Here is a 27,352-nt window from a genome sequence, read left to right as displayed (position 1 = left end):
GCACACACACAGGATTCAACAAATCAACAAATGAACAAAAAAAAAATCATGTTTTAAATGAACACAACATTCAGTTAGTTTTCCTACCTGAATATCCCCAGAGAAGTTGTTGTGCTAGAATATAATTAAATTCATTCTTAGAAAGACTAGGATTTTCAAAACTTTCACATGATGACTACAGAAATTCTGCATCTTAACACAATGCTGTCTGTAGAATATTTACACATCTTTATGTAAAAGTCACAACAAAATTCTAGACAGAATATATATTTAAGATTTAAAGATACATTTCAATGCAAATTAAAACTAAACTATCTAACTGCTAATTATATGCATAAACTATACTGCATTCATGTGGTAAACCCGTGGGCTTTTTGACAGTCTATCATCATACAACACCCAGAGAGTGTATATAAAAATTGAAAAATGGAAGAAATATAATTTTTAAACATTTTAATATCTATACATAATAAATGTACAATTGATTCTCAGTTTATGCTAAAGAATGGGAGAATTTATCAAACAATTTCACTGCTTGCTTATGGAAACCACCAATAATCACAAAGTTCTAAGAATTGTTCCCATAGACAATTAACCCTTCTTGGCCTAAGCAAGCAATTTAGTCTATCAAGTAAAGTGCTGCATCTATGTGGGATATGTTTGTACATTTGGGTGCCTTGGGTTCAACCTTGAATGTGAGATACATGTAATAAGTATTATCAGAAGAACTGCCTTGCTGGTAGGCATTTGTCAGTCAGGCAACATTAAGTGCTAGAGTGCTAGACACTGTTTCAGACCTTGTCAATATCTAATGCGAAAGGCAGAAATTACATACATAATTACAAGTAACTACACAAGTACAGGTGTGTGGTGCTGTGCTGAGTCCAACGTTGTGGAAGCATTCATGGGTTACATGAAATAAGAGTATCAGGGAGTGAGATGAAGAAGGTGGGCATAAGGAAAAAACCACATGCTTACATTCAAGGGAAGAAAAGAACATGTCCTCTAAATATGAGAACAATCGGGGAAAAAACAAAACCAAGGAAGGAGATGAGTAACAGCAAACATGTATTTAGCATTCCTTTGTACCAAGCATATTTATAATGCCCAGAAAAAAAAAATAGAACCAGGTAATTAAAAGCCTTGTAGGAAGTGCTAAGGATCTGGGTCTTTTTGTTAAAAAACAAACAAACAAAAAAAAAAAAACAGGAATCCGTTCGGAGGTTTTTGATAAAAGATGGGAAAATGATCTAGAAAGACTAAGTTCTCATAGTGCTCTGTCAAGTTAATTAGAGAAAAGTGGACATGAGGAGATACAGACACAGTGGCCTGAAGGAGGATAAAGGTAGGCTTGAAATGGCCAAAGAGATTTCCTAACAAATAGCCCTTTTCCCCAGCAAGTAACTGTGGGTATGGTAGCCGAAACATCTTCACAGCACAAATGTAAAACTCTGTGAAATACAGCTACCTCTATACCTGAAGCTGGCCCTAAAACTGTCATATTTTCTAAATATCTGTATAAATGTTTATGAGAGGTCATCATCTCTTCAACAAATGAGCAGTAAACATCATGACAAAGTTGTATCAAAGTGAACACAGAAAACATGCCGTTCCTCAGGCAAAAAGCCTGGAGTCTTATAGAGTCCAAGCAAAACAAACACTACCCTCTCAGACTTGCCACCCATCTCTGCTGCCCAGTCCATTCTCAACATCTGACAATAATACAAATAGGTTCCTGGTGCTAATCTGTTAGGAATTTGTCTCACTTGACTGCTTGTTTCTAGTTGTTTCATTTAAAACCCATTTTCCTGCTTTTTTAACTATTCCCATATCCTTCTAATTTCTGATATTCATCCATTTACTCATGAAGCTTAAATAATCTAAACCTGCAAAAAAATTAAAACGAAGAAAAACTAACAAAAACTTTGGCCCCAACTTAGCAATTAAAGTTATTTAAAGTCTTTAATTTTCTTGAGCTTTTCAAATGGAGATAATGACATGGGTTCTGCTACCTCACAGCTGTGGAGAACAAGCACAATAATAGAAGATACCACAGGTCAATGGCAGCATTTGCCTTTCACTTTTACAGTCTGGTTCTCACTATCCTGACCCACACTCCCGGATGGAATGTCCCAGCAGATGTCCAACCAAACTTGTAAACTAAGCACTTGGTCAGGTCCAAGAATACAAAAACAATGACCACCCTCCTCTCAAGGACCTCAGAGTCTAGCTCAGAAACAGCAGGACAGTAGTAATGCACAGTGGACTGAACAGACTATGTATTCAGTTCCAAGAACAAAAAAGAGGTACCTACCTCAAACTTGCAAGGCAGGGTAGAATACAGGGAGAGACATCAAAGAAAGCTTGAGGTGTCTCATGAGTTAAGCATTAGAAGATGAATAAAGGCTAGCTGGGAACAAGGAGAGCAAGAGGCAGTTGAGTAAGATCCTCCAGCAATCATCCCCATAGACAGACCAATAGAACAGCTATTCACTTAACAAATGTCTTTCATAAGAGCCAGAATCAAGCAAACAACCACAGTGCCTTACTTAGGCTTAACAACAAGCAAAGAAATACTAAAGAAGACAGGAAAGCAACAGTTACCATACCACCATTTTTTCAGTTCTAAACAATGCAGCATGGAGAAAGATGCCTCCTGGGGTAGGGAGAAAGAACTAAATTAAGGCCTTAAAGCTGAAGCCCACTATCAAGACCACCACGATAACACCCACTGCCAGGTAGAGTTCTCAAACTACTCCTTGAGGCTAGTACCCACAGACCTCTCAGGACCTATGGAATCACATTTACCAGGTGGCTCAGAGGGCTGCGTCCAGCACCTGTCTACCACCCTTGGGCAGTAGAGAGTATACAAAGACTCCATCCACTAAAAAGCATTCCACGAAGGCTAGCCCAAAACTTTGGGTTCAATGCCAGGTCTGCCATAGTGAGACCCAGTCCCGGGCAGAAAATAGAAGTCCCAGAGCTCAGAGACAGAGCCTCCTGATCTGCCCAGCACGAGGTGGAGATTTGTGTAACAGTGGAACAGGTTCATGTTTCAGCCTACTTTCACTATCGGCCTTAGGGCAGGACTGAGGGATTTCCTCACCAAGATAACTTTTATTTATCTTTTATTATTCAAATCCTGAGCACAGCCAAGCTTTCTCTAGCATCTCACTCTCCCCTTCCCATACCGAAGACTATACAAGTCCCTATACTGTCAGATCTAGTGTAACCCAGTTTAGCCATCAGCTTCAGTAGCCAAGGGATTAATCCTACCATCTGTCTCCCAACCTCAGGTAGCACAGATAATCCCAAGGCAACATTCACAGATGAAACCTCTAAATTTGTCCTGGTATCAGGCAGAGAGATTGTCCCTGGTGGGACAGGTCAGTGTTTTGGCCTGCATCACTGCCAGTTGCAAAGGAGCCTAGGTGCACCAAGAATGAGCAGGTCTTTGTGGCTGTGAGACTAGGGTACAGCCCAGATTTGGGTCAGCTTTCTTGGATAAGGGACTGCCTTCACAAATTCTAACCCAATCCCAAGCACAGAGTAAGGCTCAATTCACTGAAGAACAGGGTGGTTAACATAGGACTTATCGTTAGCATTCAGTGCCAAGTTGGTGAACCTTAACACTGGGCCAATGATAGAGCCTTTGAAACAGTCCTGGTACCATAAGGAGATGTGGTCCACCTAACAGACTTCTAGTCCAGCTAGAATCCTCTGTAGCTAGTTGTAGAAATGTTGGGATATAGCAGTGTGGGCCTTCATCCTATCCCAATGCTATACTGGTTTCAGGGGCTGTGAACCCACAATACAACACAAAGTATCAGTGTTGATGGTTACAGGCATGGCAAGGGCTGGGCTCTCCACAATGATTGTGCCCAGAGCCAAGGAGAATCCTAGATAGTTCCTGAACACAAGTCAGTGACTACAGATGAGACATCTGGGCATACTTGCGCTATCTACCCTGTTGAGGTATTCCCCCAGTTTATGCTAAATAATGCACCAACTGTGAACCTGAGTGAGACAACTTGGCTTATATCGCCTTCCAATGCTGAAAAAGCAACAACATATCAACAGATGATAAATAGCAGAGTTAGGGCATCATCTGGTGCTGAAAACAGTAGAAGTAATTACAGGCTCAGATAAAATGGGGATGGAAAGAATATAAGAAAGCAAGGCTGTGGATGACTATAATGACACAAAGTTTTCCAGACACAACAGGGGAGTTGCACATATACACACACAGCAGTTGTGCATGCACAAAACCTGCACAAACTCAAGCCAACAAAATCTCAGCATGAAGCAGGGAGGTGTGCACAAAGTCCCATCCCTAGTTAAGGTACTACCGGCAACTGAAGGCTGCTGGGAGAGGGAGAGTCAGTTTCTTTAAGGGTATAAAACCCCTAGTATATTGACAAGACTTCAAGGACTGGCCCCACATCTAAGAGTATTTAGATAACACAAATTGGACTCCCTGGGCTTTAAAAGAAAAAAAGGAAAAAAAAAGGGGGGGGCATGAAATTGGGTGAGAAGGGAGTTAGGGGTGGATCTGGAAGAAGTTGGGGAAGTGGGTAAATATGATCAAAATACACTGTATGAAACTCTTTTTTACATTTTTTATTGAATTTTTGTGAATTTCATAGTGTATGAAATTCTTAAAGAATAAAAATATTATTAAAAAAATAAAATCTGGGACTGGAAAGACGTCAGTAGTTAAGCACACTGACTGTTCCTGCAGAGGACCCAGGTTCAGTCCCCAGCACCCACATGGCAGCTAACAACCATCCATAACTGCAGTTCCAGGGGATCAGTTGCCCTCTTCTGAACCCTGCAGGTATTGCATGACATGAGTGCACTTATATACATGCAGGCTATTAATACACTCATACACACAAAGTAAGAATAAATAAGGGCCAGGCGTGGTAGTACAAGCCTTTAGTCCCAATACCTGGAAGGCAGGTGATTCTTTGTGAGTTCAAGGCCAGCCTAGTCTACATAACGAGTTCCAAGCCAGCTAGGGCTCTAGGGAGACCCTGCCTCAAAAGGAAAAATAAAAGAATTTTAAAATTTTTTAAAAGAATTTTAAAAATAAAATCTGAAAAAATAAACAAAAAACCAAAACCAACGTGCTTAGAGTTTATAGGAAAAATGGCAGGCAATGACATAGGCAGTTTACAAAGACTAGAATAAATACTGAATCCTTACATGAGCAGATGATGTCACACACTAACTACCACCAAGAACTTCTACAGCTGAGCATGGTGGCATATACTTGTAATCCTAGTTACTTAGGAGACAGGCAAGAGAATCCCAAACTCAAGTCCTACCTAGATTATAGAGATGAAGGCCAGAGTGGGCAACTTAATGAAACCCTGTCTCAAATTAAAGGTAAAATGTTCAGTGGAGCAGTAGAGCACTTGCCTGTTATGTGTGAGGCCTAGGTTCAATCTCTAGTACCAAAGGAAAACAAAAACAAAAAAACACCATATGGTGACTGTGACCTTATCCAATAATCAAAACAAGGCACTAGAAACTGACTAGTAATTTATGGGCAATCTCAGTTTTCTTAAGGAAGCTCTCCTGACATAAGCATCCAGAAAACAGAGAAATTAATCTGTGCCAGAAATGGAAGCTATTTTTTAAAAGTGTTTTGAGCCCAAAGATGCACTAGACAAAACCAAAAACATGAAAGAAGGCAGTATAATAGAAAAGAGCAAGCAGGAGAAAGGACCAGCCATTTGAAAACACACAGTTGGAGGGAAAAAATAAGAAGGAAAAAAGAAAGCTTACAGAACTTTGGGATAGCATTAAAAGAGCAAACATTCAGGTTCAAGAAGGTCTTGACAATGCCAGAGATAAAAACAGAGATAATAACAGAAAGCAGAATATAAATATCCAGGTAAGGAAGGTCAAAAGGTCAAAATCAGACTTAACTCAGTCTATCCCAAGACATACCGTAACCAAGTTCTGAAGGGTGAAAAATAAAGAGAAAATTCTCAACGCAGCAAGAGAAAGGAGCCCCAGTTTGCTTCACAGAAGACTCCACAGCAGAAAACTTAGGAGCTTTAAAATAGCATGAGATTTTTAGAGTACTAGAGCCTCGGGGTACTCCCAATAAAGAATACCATACCCAACAAAGCTTTCCCATATACATGATACAACAATATTCTCTAATACAAACTGAGAGAGGGTATCTCCACTAGACCTGTTCCACAGCAGTTCTTCAAACTGAAAGATGTAACTAAGAAAGAACATGGGGAAGTTATGTATAAAACGCACTGTAAGAATGACTAAAATTCAGAATGCCCTGATATTATAAACATGGTATGGAAAATAATGATGTACTTAGGATGGAGGCTTTAAAACAAAACAATTAAAAATATTCATAACTACTTCAGTATATCAAGAGACAGGCAAAATGAATGTAAAGTGGGACAACAAAAATTAAAAATAATCTTCCTAAACTAGCACTCTGCAAGGACAAAGCCAGGTTCAGATAAAGTACCAAGATCATGAAGCCTATAACAGCAAGAAGCCAGACATTTCCCAGGCACTGGAGCTGGAGATGAAATGAGGCAAGTTGTAGCTTTGACAACTCAACATCACAGCAGCTAAGGAAATTGAAGTTGATGGTGGTTGGAAAGTGATAATTTTTATTCCCAGAGCTTCAAATGAAATCTTTCCAGAAAATACAAATCCAGTTAGCATGGGAATCAGTGAAAAAGTTCAGTGGGAAGCATATAATCTTTATTGCTCAGAGGAGAATTCTGCCTAAATCAGCTCAAAAAAGTCATAGGAAAAATAAGCAAATGTGTCCCAGAAGCCGCACCCCGACTGCACAATGCTATCCCTAAGGACTTGGTCTTCCCAAGTGAAAATGTGAGAAAAAAGATCCATGTGAAACTGGATGGCAGTGGCTCATTAAAGGTTAATCTGGACAAAGCAAGCAGAGCAACAAGGAGCTCAAGCCTGAAACATTTTCTGCTATGTGTAAGAAACTCATGGGCAAGGATGTGAATTTTGAATCCCCAGAGTTTCAACTGTAAACAGAAATGGTTAAATATATCATTCACAATTTTAAAATTATTCAGAAGACCAGTATATTTTCTGGTTTTTAACTTTATGCTATCATTTCAATATAGCTTATTATAATCAAGACTTTCTATAAGCCTCAGAATAACGACAAATATGTAATACATAAAAAGAAATTTTGCATATCTATGGGGTAAATGTGAAGCATGTATACACACAAATGTAATCCTAAACCAGGTTAAGCATACCTGTCTTCTCAAATATTTGCCATCTGACGATGGTGAAAGCATTCCAAACCCTTCTAGCTTTTTGAAATATATGGTATATTACTGCTATCAGTTCTCCTACTGTGCAGTAGCACCACAGAACTTCTTTAATTGTTGGATGTTCTATAGCTGTCTATTAAAACCACTTGGAGTGGGGGTCTGGAAAGATGGTTCACTGGGTATGAGAGCTTATGGCTCTTACAGAGGACCCAGGAGGTTCAGTTTCAGGCACCCACATGGTGGATCAAAGTGTGTATGACTCCAGTTCCAAAGAATCCAACGCCCCCTTATGGTCTCCATGTATACCAAGCATGAATGTAGTACTCATACTTGCATGCAGACAAAACACTCATGTGTGCTGAATAGCTTTAGTTGTCAACTTGACACACCTGGGTAGAGGGAGCCTCAATTAGGGAATTTCCTCAATTGGATTGGCCTGTGGCCATGTCGGTGGGGTTATTTCTTGACTGTTGAGTGACCTGGGAGGATCCACCCCACTGTAGGCAATGCCACCCCTGAGCAGATTCTATATTGTATAAAAAAGCAGGCTGAGCATGGGCCAGAGAGCCAAGCTAGTAAGCAGAATTCCTCTGGGTCTATGTTTTAGCTCCAGCCTCCAGGTTCCTGCCCCTCAGTTCCTACCTTGGGCTGCCTCAGTGATAAACTGTGACCTGGGAGATGTAACATAAAATAAACCCTTTCCTCCCAAAGTTGGTATTGGTCAGTGTTTTGTCACAGCAATTGAAGGCAAACTAGAATACCCATACATATAAAAAATCTTTAAATCCAATACATCTTTTTAAAGAACATCAGTGAGTCAGACCTTAGAAGACTGCTAGAGAGTGCCTGAATCCTGCTTCCGCATAGTGGTGAGCTTCCCCCAACTGGACTGTGCCCACCCCCCCCTACGTTGGGATGACATGTGGACCATTACTCTGTGCCAGGGCTAGGCTTCTCTACCCTTCAGAAGGGGCCCAAACCTTAGCAGACTACTTGTGAGTGCCTGGATCTGGCCTCCCTATGGTGGTAAGCTTCCCCAAATTCTGCCGTGCCCATCCCCATACATTGGGACCACCTGCAGTCCATCCCACCACTCCGGGTCCAGGGTTCATTGCACTTCAGTAGGGGCCCAGACCTTTGCAGACTGCCTGAGAGCACCTAAATCAGACCTCCCCTTAGCAAGCTTCCCAAATTGTGCTGTGACTGCTTACTAGCAGGGGTTCAGACCTCAGGAGGAAGCATGAGGGTACCTGACTGACACTTGATTTGGGCTTCTGTGGTATCTCCTGAGTATCTGGACTGAAGCCATCTGTTCCCTCCAATATACAATCTGAGAGAATCCGAAGCCTAAACCAACCAGGTTTACACAGCCAATAAGAAAACAGCCAAGTCACACCAATAATACAAACAGAAGGGAGACTTCAACACAACAGAGGAAGGCTTCGATTTCATACCAGTATCACAAACAATAAGAAATCCACATGCCAAAATCATAATGGAAAAATAATAATATGGAAAACCAAAATAATATATTCCCACCAAATACTACCAGTCCTATAAAAAAGTTCCACAATGAGAATCTCCTAGGACACAGTTTTAAAAAATAATCATAAACATGATCAAAGAATTCAATGAATTTAAATACACAACTAACAAATCAAAGAACTAAAAGAATATAAGGATAAACTTCTGACTGAATTCACAAAAGAGATAGAAATATTGAAGAAAACAGAGGTTGAAATGAAGAACACACGCCCCTACAAACACAAGAAGCACAGAGAACATGAAATAGACAAAACCAGAAAAGAAACTCCACAGGGCACACCATAGTAAAAACATTAAATGTACAGAACAAAGAGAGAATACTGAAAGCTGCAAAGGAAAACAACTTAATATAAAGGAAAACCCATCAGAATTACATCTGACTTATCAATGCAAACTATGAAAGACAAAGTATTCCCAGTTCTAAATGACCACAGGTGCCAAGCCACAACACTTTACCCAGCAAAAATGTCTATCATAGTTGAAGAGGAAAGAAAAAATATCTACAACATGAAAGAATACATGTCTACAAAGCCAGCACCTTAAATACCTGAAGAAATATAAAGAATGGAGAAAGGAACAACTACACCCCAGGGGCAACAGAAAGAAATTAAAGAAGGTATAATTAGGGAAACATAGAATTAGACCAAGAATTAAACAGAAATCAAAATGATGGCAAACAATACACATCTTTTAGTAATAACTTTAACTATCAATGGACTGTACTCCCCAGTCAAAAGACACAGGCTAGCTGAATGAGTAAGAAACAAATTCCATCTTTTTGATGCCTGCAAGAAACCCAACTCGCCTACAAGGACAGGCACTACCTTAAGGAGAAAGGATGGAAAAGAATATTCCAAGCAAATGGCACTAAGAAACAAGCAGGGGTTGCAATTCTAATATCTGACAAAACAGACTTCAAATTAAAACTAATCAGAAGAGATAAAGAGGGTCATTTCACTCTGATCAAAGGAACAACTGACCAAGAAGATATTACAATCATGAGCATGTATGCACCAAACTCTGGTGCAACCAATTTCATAAAAGCAGTACTATAGGACTTTAAGACACAGATTAACCCCAACTCAGTAAGAGCAGGGGATTTCGACACCCCACTGTCTCCATTAGACAGGTCAACTGGATAAAGAATAAACAGGGACATTCTAATTTAAATGATACCATACATCAAATGGACCTAACAGACATCTATCAAATATTCCAACCAAGCACCAAAGAATACACTTTCTATCCAGCACCCCATGGAGCTTTCTCTAAAATTGACCACATACTGGGGCACAAAACAATCCTCAACAAATACAAAAAAAAAAACTGAAATAATTCCATGCATTCTATCAGACCACAACACAATAAAGCGTAAAATCAACACAGAAAGAAGCCTTACTACCTATACAAACTCATGGAGATTAAACAACACACTTCTGAATGATGAATGGGTCAAAGAAGAAATTAATAAAGAAATAAAAGTATTCCTGGAACTAAACGAAAATGATAATACAAAACAACAAAACCTCTCAGACACCTTAAAAGCAGTCCTACAAGGGAAGTTTATAGCTCTAAGTGCCTACATTAAAAAAATCAGAAAGATCACAAATAAATGACAACATTCCAACTCAAGACTCTGGAAAGGCAAGAACAAATAAAACCCAAGCCTAGCAGACCAGAAGAAATAACAGAAATCAGAGCAGAAATTAATGACATAGAAACAAAGAAAACAATAAAACAAAGAATCTAAGAACGGCTTCTTTGAAAACCTAAAGAAGACAGAGCCTTAGCCCAGTTAAGCAAAAGAAAGAGCAAATCCAAATGAATAAAATAAGAGATGAAAGGGGAAACATCACAACAGACAACAAAAAGATCCAGAACATTGTAAGGGAATATTTTAAAAACTTATACTCTATTAAATTTGAAAACCGAAATGAAATGGATGGATATCTAAAATCATGGGACTAATCAAAGCTAAACCAAGAAGAGATTAACAGTTTAAACAGACCCATAACACATAAGGAAACTGAAACCTAATAAAAAAAAATCCCAGCTATACAAAGCCCAGGCCCAGATGGACTCACAGCAGAATTCTACCAGACATTTAAAGACCTCCAACCAATACAACCTAAATTATTCAAAAAGATAGAAACAGAGGGAGAACTCCCAAATTCCTTCTATGAAGCCATGACCACTCTATTACCAAAACCAGGTAAAGATAGAACCAAAAAAGAAAACCCATATTCTTAACGAACATAGATGCAAAAATTCTCAACAAAATATTTGCAAATCGAATATAGACACAAATCAAAAAGATCATCCACTATGATCAAGTAGGCTTTATTCCAGAGATGGAGGGATGGTTCAATATATGTAAGTCAATAAACTTCATAAATCATATAAATGGACTCAAAGATAAAAATCACATATTCATCTCAATAAATGCAGAAAAGGCCTGTGAGAAAATTCAGCATGCATTCATGATAAAAGTCCTAAAGGGAATTGGACTGGAGCAAACATGCCTCAATATAATTAGAGCTATATACAATAAACCCAGAGCCAACAGCATTCAAAATGGAAAAAAAAAAAAGCTGGAAGCATTCCTATTAAAATCAGGAACCAGACAAGGATGTCCATTATCTCCAGTCATTTTTAATATAGTGCTCGAAACACTTGCTAGAGCAATAAGAAAAGGAAATTAAAGGAGTACTAATTGGAAACGAAGAGGTAAAATTGTCCTTTTTTGCAGAGATATGATACTACACCTGAGAGACCCCCAAAATCCCACCAGAAAACTCATAGAACTCATTAACACTTTGAATCAAGTGGCAGGTTACAAAATTATCTACAAAAGCCAGTAGCCTTTCTAAATACCAATAACAAGCAATCGAAAAAAGAGTGCAAGGAAACCCTCCCATTCACAACAGCTGGAGACATGGCTCAGTGGTTAAGAACACTGGTTGTTCCTGCAAAAGACCCGGGTTTGAATCCCAGCACCCACATGGCAGCTAACAACTGTCCATAACTCCAGTCCCAGGGGATCTGACAGCCTCTTTTGACCTTCAAGGGCACTGCATGACACGGGTGCACTTACCTACATGCAGGCAATACATGCATACACATAAACTAAATAATAAGTAAAATTTAAAAAACAAAATAAAACAGAATAAACCTGACCAAAGAAATCAAAGATCTCTACAATGAAATTTTTAAATCTTTAGAGGCTGAAGACAACAAAAGATAGAAGGATCTCCCATCCTCATGGATTGGAAGAATTAATATTTTCTAAATGACCATCCTCCAAAAAGAAATATATAGATTTAATGCTACCAAATACAAAATCCCCATGACATACTTCACAGAATAGAAAAAAAAAATCATAAAATTCATGTGGAAGCACAAAAGACTCCAGATAGCCAAAGCAACCCTAAGCATAAACAGCAATGCTGGGGGATTACTGTACAAGATATTAAACTGTATTACAGAACTATAATCAGAAAAACATATTACAGAGCTATAGTCTCAAAAATAGCATGGTACTAGTACAAAAATAGACACATAGATCAATGGAACATAACTGAAAACATGAGTACATGCAATTTCAGCCACCTGATATTTGACAAAGGAGCCAAGAACACACAATGGAAGAAAGACAGCATCTTCACCAAATGGTACTGGCAAAACTGGATCTCTACTATCTGTAGAAGAATGAAACTAGACCCTTATCTTTCACCTCGCACAAAAGTCAATTCCAAACGGATCAAAGACCTCAATACGAAACTTGAAACTCTGAAACTATTAGAAGTAAACATTGACATAGGTGTAGGAAAGTTCTTTCTTTTCTTGAATATTTTATTATTTTATGTGTCTGTGTATGTGTGTATTGCCTACATGTAGGTTTAAGTGCACCCTTGTCATGCAGTGCCCATGGAGGATAGCAGAGGTTGTCAGATCCCCTGGAACTAGAGTTATGGACAGTTGTTAGCTGCCATGTGGGTGCTGGGATACAAACCCGGGTCTTCTGCAAGAACAGCCAGTGTTGTTTTAAAAAATTATTTAATGACCACATGATTAGAAGCATTTCATTACAGCATTAACATATTCAATAACAATTTCCAGAGCAAAGATGCATCTCTTTCAAAACTGGCTGTAAAGTTTTACATTCACAGTTGAATTAATACAGTTATACAATACTGAACTCAGTATAAACCCTGTAAGACATAAAATTGAATGAGGTTTTAACCTTTAAAAAAGATCTAATTTTAAAATACACTGTTTCATACAGAAAAAATCATTTTTAATGCTATCACTTGGATGTTTGAACATGCGTCTCTAATCTCTATGTGTATGATTATTACTAGTCACAGTCAGTTACACTCAGATCCTTGGCACCTGAGTATGGATATAAAGTCATCAGGTAGATTTCAATGGTAATGTTTTACACCTCTACTAATTAACATGAAGCAAATTTTTATGCTTCTTTCTCAAATATAAATCATTTTTATGCTGATTTTTGTATTTCATATAGAACATCCCAAACAATCTTATTCATCTATATACCCCAAATGGCACCCTCCCGTAGCCTTCCCCTCATGCACGACACTAGAGCCCATATACTCTGTCATCCCTGTCACTGTCCACTGGGCACCACTGTGTTGTCCGCACCCCCAGCCATTCCCCAGGGCTTCTCCATGTGCTGAATCTAGTCAGCCTTCTGGAGATACTTGTTTTAAGAAGATCAGCTCTTCCTCATCTAGCATCAATCAGTTGCCAGTATTCCTTTAGATAAGGTTGGGGTCTGCTGTTCATTTTCCCAGTTCTATGCTGGGTTACTGTCTGGGAGTTTCTTGGGCTACCCTGGCCAACAACTCAAAGGAAAGTATCTCCTGTCTGGCATTGTTTCCTACTATGTAGCCTTTAGCAATACACATGGACTCTTAAAGAATTATACTGACCCCTTTAATCTTTTGTTATACTTTCCTTTTGGGTGTTTAAGACCATGGAGTTGGCCCAGATAAACCAATTTATTTTTACTCTAAAGGCCATTTGAGGATCTGATCCTCAGGGGTCACAGGGGCTTGGGAGGAGCCCCTGGCTCCTTTCTTTCACCAATTCCAATTATGTGAAGATGAGTCAAAGGTCCTTCTTAACCATGGCTGGCTTCACTTGGAAGCATGGAGGAAATGTTTTTTTCTGTGTTGACCTGGCTCTTTGTAGACTGGACACTGGTTCAAGTCCATTTCATGGGGTCTCAATGGCCTCTTTCATCAAGAGGATAGGTGACTCACCAAAGTTACAGGACATTTTGAGAGATGCTCAGAGTCCCCTAGAACTTCAGTTGACCTAGGAGGGCAAGAAGCAAAAACTGTCCTTTATGTCCCTCTGAACAAATTAGTACAGGCCTCAAGGTATGGCTGTTAAACATCCAAAAAGGTTAGTTCACCAGTCTAGTACTTTTAATTACCATGTGTCATATAGGTAAAGCTTGGGCAAAGACCAAACATTCCAAAATAAACCTTGCCTAGATATATATTATATTCCTTGACCTAGTTGTATGTCTAATTTGTCAGTAGGTTGTTCAATTAATATCCAACTGTTTTTATTTAATAAAATAGCTAAGCATTCTTTATCTCTCGTATTGTCTAACCCATGCACCAGTTTCCTCATTTAAAGTACCCCCATTTGTCCCATTTCTCCCTTAATACCCTTCTCCTACGGTCCCACCTGTTGAGCTCCTTCTTTCGCTTTATCCCTAAGGTTCCTTTATAACCCTCCCTCCCTCTTCCCTTAAAATAATCCCATTTTGATTCATATCTTCCTACTTAACACCTGTTTCTTACTGTTCTTCTCTTTCAGATTCTTTTTTTCCTTTATGTCCCTGGTTCCTTTTCATTGTCCTGGTTCCTGCAGTTATGTGTGGATACATACTCACTTATAAGGACTTGGTGGTAGGATCTACATGAGGGAGAACATACGTCGTTTGTTTTTCTGAGTCTGTGTTACTTCACTTAGTATAACAGTTCCTAGTTCCATCCATTTACCTGCAAATTTTATGATTTCATCTTTCTTTACTGCTGAGTAAAACTCCATCATATAAATGAATCACATTTTCATTATTACTTGTCACTTGAAGGACACTTCAGTTGCTTCCATCTCTTAGCTACTGAGAAAAGAGCAGCAATAAACATGGATGTACTACTGTCTCTACAATAGGGTGAGTTCTTTGGGTATATGCCAAGGAGTGGTATAACTGGGTCAACTGGTAGGTGCATTTGTAGTTTTTTAACTTTTTTAATATTTATTATTTTTACTTTATGTTTATGAATGTACTATCGGCATGTGAGTGCACCCATGTCATGCAGTGCCAGAGGTCAGAAGAGGGCTTCGGATTCCCTTGGAAATGGAGTTAAGGACTCATTTGTAGTTTTTTAAGAGTTCTCCACATTGCTTTCCATAGGGGTTGTACAAGTTTGCTATCCCACCAGCAGTGGATGAGCATTACCCTTTCCCACATCCTCTCCAACATTTGGTATCATTTGTTCTCTTAATCTTAGCCAGTCTGACTGGGGTAAGATGAACTCTTAAAGTGGTTTTAATTTGCATTTCCCTAATTACTAGTGATGCTGACCACCTTTTAAGATGCTTCTTAGCCATCTTTATTTCTTCTTTTCATAACTCTCTGTACAGCCCCTTAGCCCATCTTTTAATTGGGTTACTTCCTTTCTTGTTCTTTTAGTTCCTTGTATATTCTAGATATTAAGCCTCTGTCAGATGTGTTGCTGAAGATTTTCTCCCATTCTGTGGGTTTTCACTTCTTTGTTGCTTCTTTTGATGTACAGAAGCTTTTTAGTTTAATGAGGTCCCATTTGATTCTTGACCTTGTTTCCTGAGCAACTGATGTCTGGTTTAGAAAATCCTTTCCTACACCTATATCTTATAGGTAACTGCCAATGTTTTCTTCAACAGTTTCAGAGTTTCAGGCTTCACATTGAGGTCTTTGATCCATTTGGAACTGACTTTTCTGCAAGGTGAAAGATAGAGGTTTACTTTCATTCTTCTACAGGTGGAGATCCAGTTTTCACCATTTGCTGAACATGCTGTCTTTCCTCCAGTGAATGTTCTTGGCCCCTTTGTCAAATATTGGGTGGCTCAAATTGCATATACTCATATTTGGGTCTTCTATTTTGTTCCATTGATCCATTGATCTATTTTTGTGCCAATACCATGTTGTTTTTATGACTATAGCTCTGTAATACAGTTTAAAATTTGTAACAGTAATCCCCCCAGCACTGTTCTTAGTGCTCAGGATTGCTTTGGCTATCCGAGGTATTTTGTGCTTCCATATAAATCTTAGGATAGTTTTTTCCAACTCTGTGAAGAATGTCATGGGGATTTTGATTGACATTGCATTGAATCTATAAATGGCTTCTGGTAGGATAGTCATTTTCACAATATTAATTCTTCCAATCCATGAGCATGGGAGTCCTTCTGTCTTCTGATGTCTTCCTCAATCTCTTTCTTTAAACAGATTTAAATTTTAAAATTTTTGTTGTACAGGTCTTTAATGTCTTGGTCAGGTTTATTCCAAGATACTTTTTTTTCCAGCTACTGTGAAAGGAAGTGTTTCCATGTACTCCTTCTCTGATTTCTTTTTATTGGTATATAGAAAAGCTACAGACTTTTATAGATTAATTTTGTAAATTGCCACTTTACTGAACATGATAATAATTTCTAGAAGTTTTCTGGTGGAATTTTTGGTATCTCTTAGATATCATATCATCTGCAAAGAGGAATAATTTGATCTCTTTTCCAATTATTATTCTTTTAATTTCCTTCTACTGTCTTATTGCTCTTTCAAGAGTTTGAATCACTATGTTAAAGAGGAGTGGAGACAGTAGACAGCCTTGTCTGTTTCCTGATTTTTAATGGGAATGCTTCCAGTTCTTCTCCATTTAGAATGATGTTGACTGCAGGTCTGTAATATATAGCTTTAATTATGTTGAGGTATGTTCCCTCCAGTCCAATTCCCTCTAGGACTTTGAACATAAATGCACGCTGAATTTTGTCAAAGGCCTTCTCTATTGAGATGACAATGTGGTTCTTTTCTTTGAGCCCATTTATATGATTTATGACATTTATTGACTTACGTATATTGAGCCATCCCTACATCTCCGGAATAAAGCTGACTTGATCGTGGTAGATGATCTTTTTGATGTGTATCTGTACATAGTTTACAAGTATTTTGTTGAGAATTTTTGCATCTATGTTCATTAAGGATATGGGTCTATAGTTTTCTTTTTTGGTTCTATCTTTACCTGGCTTTGGTACTAGAGTGATGCTGGCCTCATAGACAGAATTGGAAGTTCTCCCTCCATTTCTATCTTTTTGAATAAATTAAGTAGTACTGGCTGTAGATCTTTAAATGTCTGGTAGAATTCTGCTGTAAATACATCTAGTCCTGGGCTTTTTTTAGTTGGGGGGTTTTGTATTACTGTTTCAATTTTCGTATGTGTTATGCCTCTGTTTAAGTTGTTAATCTCTTCTTGGTTTAGTTTTGGTGGTCCCCATGCTTTTAGATACCAGTCCATTTCTTTTAGGGTTTCAAATTTAGTAGCATATAAGTTTTTTTTAAAGTATTCCCTTATAATGTTCTGGATCTTTTCAGTGTCTTTGTGATGTTTACCCTTTCATCTCAGATTTTGCTGATTTGGAGGTGCTTTCTTTCTTTTGGTTAACTAGGCTAGTGGTCTGTCAATCTTGTTTACCTTTTCAAAGAAAACAGCTCTTGGATTCATTGATTCTTTGTATTGTTTTCTTTTATTCTATTTCATTAATTTCTGTTCTAATTTTTGCAATTTCTTTTTGTCTGCTGGGTTTGGGTTTCATTTGTTGTTGCTTTTCAAGTGTCTTGAGTTGCAATGTTAAGTCATTTATTTGTGTTCTGATTTTTTAACCACTAGAGCTATAAACTTCCCGCTAAGGACTGCTTTCAATGTTTCCCAGAGGTTGTGTTGTGTTGTATTGTCCTTTTCATTTAGTTCCAGGAGTACTTTTCTTTCTTAATTTTTCCTTTGACCCATTCATCATTCAGGAGTATGTTAATCTCCATGTGTTCATGTAGTTACTAGGGTTTCTTCCATTGTTGATTTTAAGCTTTATTGTATTGTGGTCTGATAGAATGAATGGAATCACTTTAATCTTCTTGTATTTGTTGAGGTTTGTTTTGTGGCCCAGTATATGGTCGATTTTGGAGAAAGTTCCATGGGGCACTGAATAGAAAGTACATTCTTTGGTGCTTGGGTAGAATGCTTGGTAATGTCTGTTAGGCCCATTTGATGTATGGTATTGTTGAATTCGGATGTCTCTCTAATTCTCTGTCCTGTTGACCTATCTAATGAAGACAATGGGGTATTGATATCCCCTACTACTAATGACTTGGGATTAATCTGGGTCCTAAAGTCCTGTAGTACTGTTTTTATGAAGTTGGGTGCACCAGAGTTTGGTGAACATATGTTCCTGGTTATAATATCTTCTTGGTCAATTGTTCCTTTGACCAGAATGAAGTGGACCTCTTTATTTCTTCTGATTAGTTTTAGTTTGCAGTCTATTTTATCAGATATTAGAACTGCAATGCCTGCTCTTTTCTCAGTATCATTCACTTGGTATATTTTTTTTTCCATCCTTTCACCTTAAGGTAGTACCTGTCCTTGAAAGTGAGATGAGTTTCTTGCAGACAACAAAAACATGGGTTTTGTTTCTTAATCCATTCAACTAGTCTGTATCTTTTGACTAGGGAGTTCACTCCACTGATATTTAAAGTTATTAACGAAAGATGTGTACTGATTCCTGTCATTTTTATTTCTGTTCATATTCTTGGTGTAGCTGTGCATTTCCATAGGTATACCTTCATTAAGTTTCTTTCTGTAACCCCTTGGGTATAGTCATTCCTTTCTTAGGCTCTTTGTATTGCTTCAAGAACTCTCTGAAAGGTTGGTTTGTGGACATGAATTCTTTCTGCCTATTTATGTCATGGAAGATTTTTCTTTCCCCTTTGACTGTAATAGACATTTTGGCTGAGTAAAGTAATCCAGGTTGGCATCTATGGTCATTTAGAACTGGGAATACTTTGGTCCAGACTCTTCTGGCCTGAAAATTCAGCTGTAATTCTGATGGGTTTTCCTTTATATGTGACTTCTTGTTTTTCTTTTGCAGCTTTCAGTATACTCTCTCTGTTCTGTACATTTAGTGTTTTTACTATGATGTGCCGTGGAGAGTTTCTTTTCTGGTCCTGTCTATTTGGTGTTCTATATACTTCTTGTATTTGTATGGGCATGTCTTTCTTTAATTTGGGGAAATTTTTTTCAATAATCCTGCTGAAGATCAGGTCCATATCGTTATCCTGAGATTCTTCTCCTTCCTGTATGCCTATGATTCACAAGTTTGGTCTTTTTATGGTGTCACACAATTCTTGCATATTCTATTCTTGGGTTTGCTTAAATTTTTCATAATCTTTGCTTGAGTGGTCTAATTCGTCCACTTCATCTTTCAGTCTTGATATTCTGTTTTCCATTCCATTCATCCTATTGATGAGGCTTTCTCCTGTCGTTTCTAATTGGCTGAGTGTTTCACTTTCTTCTTCATTTCAGCCTGAGTATTCTTCAATATTTCTAATTCTTTTCTGAATTCATTCAGAAGTTTATCCCTATCTTCTTTCAGTTCTTTGATTTCTTCATGTGTTCTTTAAATTCACTGAATTCTTTTATCATGTTTATAATTGTTCTTTTGAGTTCCATGTCCTGTGTTATCTCTAGGGGGTTCTCACTGTATTCCTCTAGAGGACTGTTGGTACTTGGTAGGGATATATTATTTGAGTTTTTCATGTTATTTTTTCTCTGTGACTTTGGCATGTGTATATCTTTTGTAGTTTCTGATTCTTGTGTGAGACGCAAGCCTTCCTTTGTTGAGTTTAGGTCTGCTTCTTTCTGTAAACTTTATGTGCCTCTGTGGTTTAGTTGTTGGGCATGAAAAGCTGGTTGGTCTAGGCTTCAGGTTCTTTGTTTTGATTTTATATTGGAGTGGCCTAACTGCTTTCTTCTTCAGGAGTTCCCACAGAGGCTCAAGTCAGATGAGGATCAGATGCTCTCAGGCTTTCTCCTGAGGTCCGGGCCCTCCAGGAAAGATGCTGGACTCAGGAATTTGGGGGCTGGGCTGGGCTGGGAGCAAGGCCCAGGAAAGATGCTGGTCCCAGGAAGCTGGTGGCTCTGCCACCCAGGAATGCTAAGGGAGGTGGGGACAGAACCAGGCCCAGAAGGCTCCTGGAGACTGCAGGGAGGAACTGGTTTGGCCTGGATGCAAAGGATCAGGATGCAGTGGGGACTCTGGGCCAAGAGGTCAGTCCACGGGTCTGGGGTGCCAAGACAAGAAATGGGCTAGTACCCAGGCTAGGAGGAAAGACGGGGCAGGGGAGCTGCAACGGTGAATGTCGCTGGGAGCATCAAGGTGTGGTGGGCACCATGGTACCCACCCAGTAAAAAGGCCAGTCCCAGGAAGCTGGTGGCTGCTCTGCCTAGGGACACAAAGGTAGGTGGGGACAGGACCAGGCCCAGAGGGCTTCTGGGGACCTCAGGGAGGAACGGGGTTGGTCTGGATGCAAAAGATCAAGAAGCAGTGGGGATTCTAGACCAAGAGGTCAGTCCAGGGATCTGGGGTGCCAAAACAAGAAATGGGCTGATACCCAGGCTAGGAGGAAAGATGGGGTGGGGGAGCTGGGAGGGTGAATGAGGCTAGGGGAGTCAAGGTTCAGTGGGCACCACAGGACTCAGCCAGGAAAGATGCTGGCACCAGGAAGCTGGTGGCTTCACCACTCAGGGACGCAAAGGGAGGTGGGGAAAGGAAGAGGCCCTGAGGTATCCTGGGGACTAGAGGAACTGGGTTGGTCTGGATGCAAAGGATCAGGAAGCAGTGGGACTCTGGGCCAAGAGGTCAGCCCAGGGGTCTGGCGTGCCAAGACAAGAAATGGGCCAGTACCCAAGCCAGGAGGAGAGATATGGTGGGGGAGCTGGGAGGGTGAATGAGGCTGGGGGAGTCAAGGTGCTGTGGGCACTGCGGGACTTACCCAGGAAAGATGCTGGCACCAGGTAGCCAGCAGCTGTCCCACCCTGGGATGCAAAGGACAGCCAGTGTTTTTAACTGCTGAGCCATCTCACCAGCCCTAGTAATTACTTTCTAAATCGGACATCAGTTGCTTAGGAATTAAGGTCAACAATCAATAAATGGGACCTCATTAAACCAAAAAGCTTCTGTACAGCAAAAGAAAAAAACCAAGAAAGTGAAGAGAAAACCCAGAGTGGGAGAAAATCTTCACCAACAACACATCTGACAGAGGTTTAACATCCAGAATATATAAAGAACTCAAAAAACAAAAAATCAAGAAAACAACCCAATTAAACAATGAGCTAACAATCTAAACAGAGAGTTCTCAAAAGAAAAATAAAGATGGCTAAAAACACATCTTTTAAAGTGTCCAACATTGTTACTAATTGGGGAAATACAAAATAAAACCACTTTAAGATTTCACTTTACCCAAGTCAGACTGGCTAAGATCAAGATAATAAATGATACCAAATGCTGATGAGGCTGTGGAGAAAAGGGAACGCAACACTCATTCACTGCTGGTGGGATTTCAAACTCATACAACCCCTATGGAAAGCAGTGTGGAGAACTCTTAAAAAACTAAAAATGAACCTACCATATGACCCAGTTATACCACTCCTTGGCAGATACCTACAGGACTCATCCTATTGCAGAGATACTTGTACAACCATGTTTGTTGCTGCTCTTTTCACAATAGCTAAGAGATGGAAGCAACTTAAGTGTCCCTCAACTGACGAGTAGATTACAAAGATGTGATATATTTACACAATAGAGTTCGACTCAGCAGTAAAGAAAGATGAAATCTGCAGGTAAATGGATGGATCTAGAAACTGTTATACTAAGTGACATAACACAGACTCAGAAAAACAAAAGACATATGTTCTCTCTCATTTGTGGATCCTAGCACTAAATCCTTATATGTTGAGTATTACATCCTGATGAAACTGCAGGAACCAGGAAAATGAAAGAGAACCAGGGAGGTAAAGGGAAAGAAGGGATCTAAGAGAGAACAGTAAGAGACAGGTGTTACTAAGGAAGAAATTTGTAAAATGGGGGCAGTTAAATGGAAAGGGCAAAAGGAGGGATATACAAGGAACTATGGGGATTAAGCGAAAGAAGGAGCTCAAGAGAGGTGGGACCATAGCAGATAGGAATTATCAAGGAAGAAATGGGGAAAATGAGGACACATTAAATGGGGAGGGCAGAGAGGGAGGATAAGACAAGAAAACAGAGGAGAGAGATAAATAGTGCCTAGCTAGTAGAGCAAACAAGGGAATGGTATTAGTCCAAAAACCTAATGAAAAATTACACATACAATATCTCTACATGAGTCCGTATGTATAGCTGAAGACTACATAACAAGAAACAGAGCCAAACAGAAGAAACCTTCCTTTGAGTTGTTGGCCAAGTAGTACAAGAGATTCCCCAAATTACACAAGTTATTGCCACAGCCCTTAATTGCCTCCCAGAACTTGAAGGTAAGACCTTACTGCTAAAGACAGGACATACTTTGGACAATGGATTGGAACAATGGAGCTGAAACTGACCTGGAAGCCACCTCCCCTGAAGCTTAGCTCTCCAAGCTTTGGAGAGCACTACACAAGCTAGTAAGGGAGAACATCAATTGATGATCCAACCCCAGTGTCAAGGTCTAAACACTACATCAATGACTAGCACAGCAAATGACATTGGTGTAGTAGTAGCACTTTTATCTTGGAGATAATCAACAGCTACTTAATTGAAACTCATGCAGGATAATGTACACCTAGTCAAATATACATAACTAGAAAGGTTAAAGATCTTAGAGAAAACCCCAAGGTTGTCACATCCCTAGACAAATATAATTTCTTACTATGTGCAAAATATGGATCCTTAAATTCACAGACAAATATCCCAGTCACCACCCATCAAACAGCACGTGCAGCAGTGGTGTCATCCAACGTGGGACCCATGTCAGCTCAATTAAACAAGGGGCCCAAAGGGGAGGTGAAAAATAGGTGGCTGGTCAGCACTAGATTGAGAACTATTTGAGACTGGTTGCTGCTGGGTGAGGGAGGGTATGACTTACACATGACCACTAGATGGTCTGATTAGATTCCAGTGGACACATTTACACCGAAGGACATTTGGGTACAAACACCTGAATGAATAGGACTCAGCATGTATGGCAGAGTCCATAGGGTTCGGGGGATAGGGGAGGTATGGATGGGGGAGGGAGGTCTGGTTGTGAGTGGGAAATACTGTATGAAATTTTAAAGGCTCAATTTAAAAAAAAAGCTTCTTTTTCAACAGAGATTATTACAGAGTTCAACAACCACAACCAGTCACACACAGAGATTGTCTGTGAATGATCCAAGCCCAAGTGGCACATCTATGATGCAACCTCTATACCTAAGGCTCATGGAACTTAGAACAAGGGATGAAAAGAACACTAATGTATCTTTCAGTTCTCATCAATGAATTTATGAGAACAGAGGGCCTCATGCAACAGAGGGCCAGGAACACTACAGGTCACAAATGGCCAAAATGTGGAGAATAAGAGTCTACAGAGTATTGGTCCTTGAACAGGACTCCGATATTAAAATCCACCCACCCAGGGCTCAGGGACCAGAAGAGGGGGCAGAAAGACTGTAGGAGCCAGGAGGATGTGCATGACCATACAGAAATAAGAGTCCTGCAGGCTCCTGGGACTCTTCTCATTTGAACCTACAGCAATGGTGTCAGCATGCACAAGACCCACCCAAACTCAAGCAGACAAAAACCCAGCAGCACAAAGCTGTGGAAATGGGCATCAGGCCCCAATCTTAGTCAAAGAATTACTGGCAACTGATTACTGCTGGGTGAGAAAGAGCTGATCTTCTTAAAGGGAGGGCCTCTAAGTAGGCTGACTAGACCTCCATGGATGAACTTGCACTGAGGGACATCTGGGACACTAACTTGACATGATAGGCCTTAACATAAGCAGAATGTATGAATCCCAGTGGGGGAGCTATGGGAGGGAGTATAAAAGGTATAAAGATGATTAAGATGTTCTGTATGAAATACACAAAAATTCAATAAAAAACTAAAAATTAATAAAGAGAATATTTTAAAAAGTGAAAAAAAAATTAAAATCTTTAAATTCATTTGGTTAGGGTGCAATTTAACTCTGCACTAATATTATGAGAATAATCAATCACTTTCTAACTGGATTTAAGCTCCATTTCATAGGACAGAACCCATACCTGACACTGTTATCAAGCCTAGGAACATGTGGCTAGTCAGGCCTAATATTATTATTCTGCTAAATAGCTATAGTATTAAACAACTCCTAATGATTTATTGTTATACCCACAGATTAATGCATCTCTCAACTGTCACCAGCAAAGCTACCTCATAAAGCAGATGGTAATTAAGACAGAAACCCAAAACTGACCAACATGTAGAGAATAAGAGTAATTGTCCCTAAATTGGGCACCTATATCAAAATTCTGCCTCCCAAGGCTCGGGGGTCATTGTGCAAAAGGGGGTGAAAAGACTGTTAAGAGCCAGAGGTGGTGGATGACCACAAGGAAAGAGTTTTCCAGACTGCTAGTCAGTCACTCATATGATCTCACAGTAATGGTAACAGCATGTACAAGTCAACATAAGCTCAAGTTAGACAAAAATCCCAGAATAGATGTGGGGGAGTAAGTAAGAAACCCTACCTGAGGAACTACTGGAAACAAATGACTGCTGGGAAGGGAAGAGTCAGTCCCATTTAAGGGTGTAACTCTTGGTAGATTAACCAAGCTCCAGTGGATGGATCCACACCAAAGGACATTTGGGGACACAAATTATGAATCTATAGGCTTTAATATATATAATAGAGTACTGAAATTGGGCAGGGGGATAGTTAAGAGGAGTTGCAGATAGAGGAGGGGTCTAAATATAATCAAAATATATTGTATGAAATTCAGTAAAACAGGGAAAAATTTTAAATGATCAAAAACTAACAAAAGATAAAAATTAAAAAATAGAATAAAATTTTCCAATAAAGGTGTATATAGTGACACCAACCTGAAATCCAGCACTTGGGAAACTAAGGCTGGAAGATTGAAACTTTAAAGCCAACCTGGGCTTCATAGAGAGACTATGTTTCATAAAGACAAACAAATTCAGTGACCCAAATGCAGTGGTACATACCCTTAACCCATCTAGTGCAGAATTTTAGGCAAGAGGATCATGAGTCTGAGACCACCTTGGAAACATAGCTAGCTGCCATCTCAAAAATTAAAAAAAATTAGGGTCAATGAAGAACTGCATTCAATCCAGAAACCTACATGATGGATGGAGTAAAGGAACTCACAAGTTGTCCTCTGTCCTCCACAAATGCACCATTACATGAGCATGTCCCCCATCACACAAATAAACATAACAAAATAAAAATAAACCATCTAGTGATTCACTTGAATAAACAGTAAGTTAGGGGCTTGAAATGTAGCACAGTGGTAAAGCACCTGCCTACTATGCATGAGACCTTGAGTTTAATCCCTAACACCACAAAAAAATGTTAGTGGGCAAGGTAGAAGATGAAAATAAAGTCTTCTAAGCAAAATAAGCTTGTAGAAAAGTACAGGTGAGAGTATGTTCATTCAAGATTTAAAAAAAAAAAATGACTGAGCACCTTAATGCAGACATTATGCTACAGGGGTGGAAACAATCTGACCAGTCTCACTGCTCTACTGAAAGCAGGAAGCATTCATGTTTGTGTACACATGTGCTTGCATGACTAGACTAAAAGAGGGACCCTGAACAAAGCAAGGCCATTGAACTAGCAGTTTACAATCAGAGATGTTCAGAGTAACAGACATTCACTATCATGAAAAGTTCAGTCATGAGAAGTCATCCAATTCCCACGAGCAAGCCTAGACCTCACTTGATGTAATCAGAATCCATAGACAACCTACAGAAACTGTAGCATAATCAAATGAAGAGTGAGTTTAAAGGGTGACGTCAATTCCAAAAGTGGAATAATGTCACAAGAAACTATTGAACCTGCAATCCAACAGTGGCACTGACATAAGACAAAGGGACCTATACAGAAAATTTCTAGGGATTCATCAACAGAACCTCCAAGCGCAGAACAAAGATGACAAATCAAGGGTTTGCAGCATCCCTTTCAATGGGTTCACACAAAAGATAAACAGATTTGAGGAGAAGATGAAGACTGACATTTTGAAAAACTTACTCAAATGTTTACAGAACTCCAAGTGTAAAGGGACCACAATAGCTGCCATGTGCCATTTTTATGAGTTAGGTACCGAAATAGCCAAACATTCTGTCCATATTACTTGGTCTTTAAGAGAAATACCTGCCATGATTTATATATCACAAATAAATATCATAAATAAAGCTTTTCAAATTCACTAAATACACTGTGAAAACTGCCAACTTCTATCCAATGCTCAGCATAAAGCAGTCCTTCCTTTCAAGATATCAAATCCTGGAGATTTCAACTAGACCCTTACAAAGGTTATCAGTGTATTACATGTTATTGATTGAAAAAAAAAAAGAGGCTCAGAGAGCATCAGTCTTTTGTTCAAATTCACACAACAGAGGAATGAAGTTTGAGTTTGAAGTCAGATTTGTCTAAGTATTGCACTACACCACCCTGAGTGTGAAGTGTTATGGAGGTCATTAAAACATAAGTAGACTCAAAGAAAGAACAAAATTAATAAGCTGAGGAAGGAGCCCCTACACTAACCCATATTTAGAGAGTGAACTGTGGTATACAGATACACAAATAATTCAGAGAAGCAGGCAAAAAAGTAGGACTCTACCAAGAAACAATGCTATCAGAGGAGCCAAGGACTACAACAGGGAGTAAGCAATAATATCATATCTTCATGAAGCCAAGTGCAAGAGAAAGAAATCACGAGAGAGAATACACAGAAATCATTCACTAGACCCTGGCCAGGAAAACGCAATGGAGTAACACAGGAGGCAGGAATCTGTTGGCAATGATAGTAAATGCTGAGCATGTAAGACTTCTTTTCTCCAAGTTGGACTATGGTTAAGAGCACTGGCAGCTCTTACAGAGGACATGGGTTTAGTTCCTAGCACCCACAAGGCTGTGGGTCCTGTCTGTAACTGTCCTGTCTGTAACTCCAGCTCCAAGGGATCCAATGCCTTCTCTGACTTCCATGGGCATTTTACATACACAGTATTCTTACATGCAGTCAAAACCCTTATAGACATAAAGTTCAATTTTTTAAAAAAATTCTAAAGATCAAAGTTTGCTTTCTCCAAAAAGTACTAAAATATGTTTAAGGGGCCAGAGAGATGGCTCAGCGGTTAAGAACACTGGCTGTTCTTGCAGAAGACCCAGGTTC

At 39.3% G+C, this 27,352-nt stretch overlaps 1 protein-coding gene and 1 pseudogene across 3 annotated transcripts in view; one reads left to right on the top strand and one right to left on the bottom strand.

Moving 5' to 3' along the window:
• Sacs (sacsin molecular chaperone) overlaps window positions 1-27,352 on the bottom strand; it is a 108,767-nt gene that overhangs the window by 16,270 nt on the left and 65,145 nt on the right. For 2 of the 3 annotated variants that reach the window (XM_008825004.3, XM_029559600.1), the window contains one exon: window positions 88-114. The exons of the other annotated variant lie outside the window; for it this stretch is intronic. In XM_008825004.3, coding sequence (XP_008823226.1) covers window positions 88-114 — 27 coding nt within the window. The remainder of the gene's footprint in view (window positions 1-87; window positions 115-27,352) is intronic. 3 annotated transcript variants of the gene reach the window in all.
• On the top strand, window positions 5,344-7,049 carry LOC103727192 (annotated as a pseudogene).

Source organism: Nannospalax galili, unplaced genomic scaffold (genome assembly GCF_000622305.1).
Source record: "Nannospalax galili isolate Female #2095 unplaced genomic scaffold, S.galili_v1.0 scaffold488, whole genome shotgun sequence".
NCBI lineage: Eukaryota > Metazoa > Chordata > Mammalia > Rodentia > Spalacidae > Nannospalax > Nannospalax galili.
This window is presented reverse-complemented; position numbering and strand designations above follow the sequence as displayed.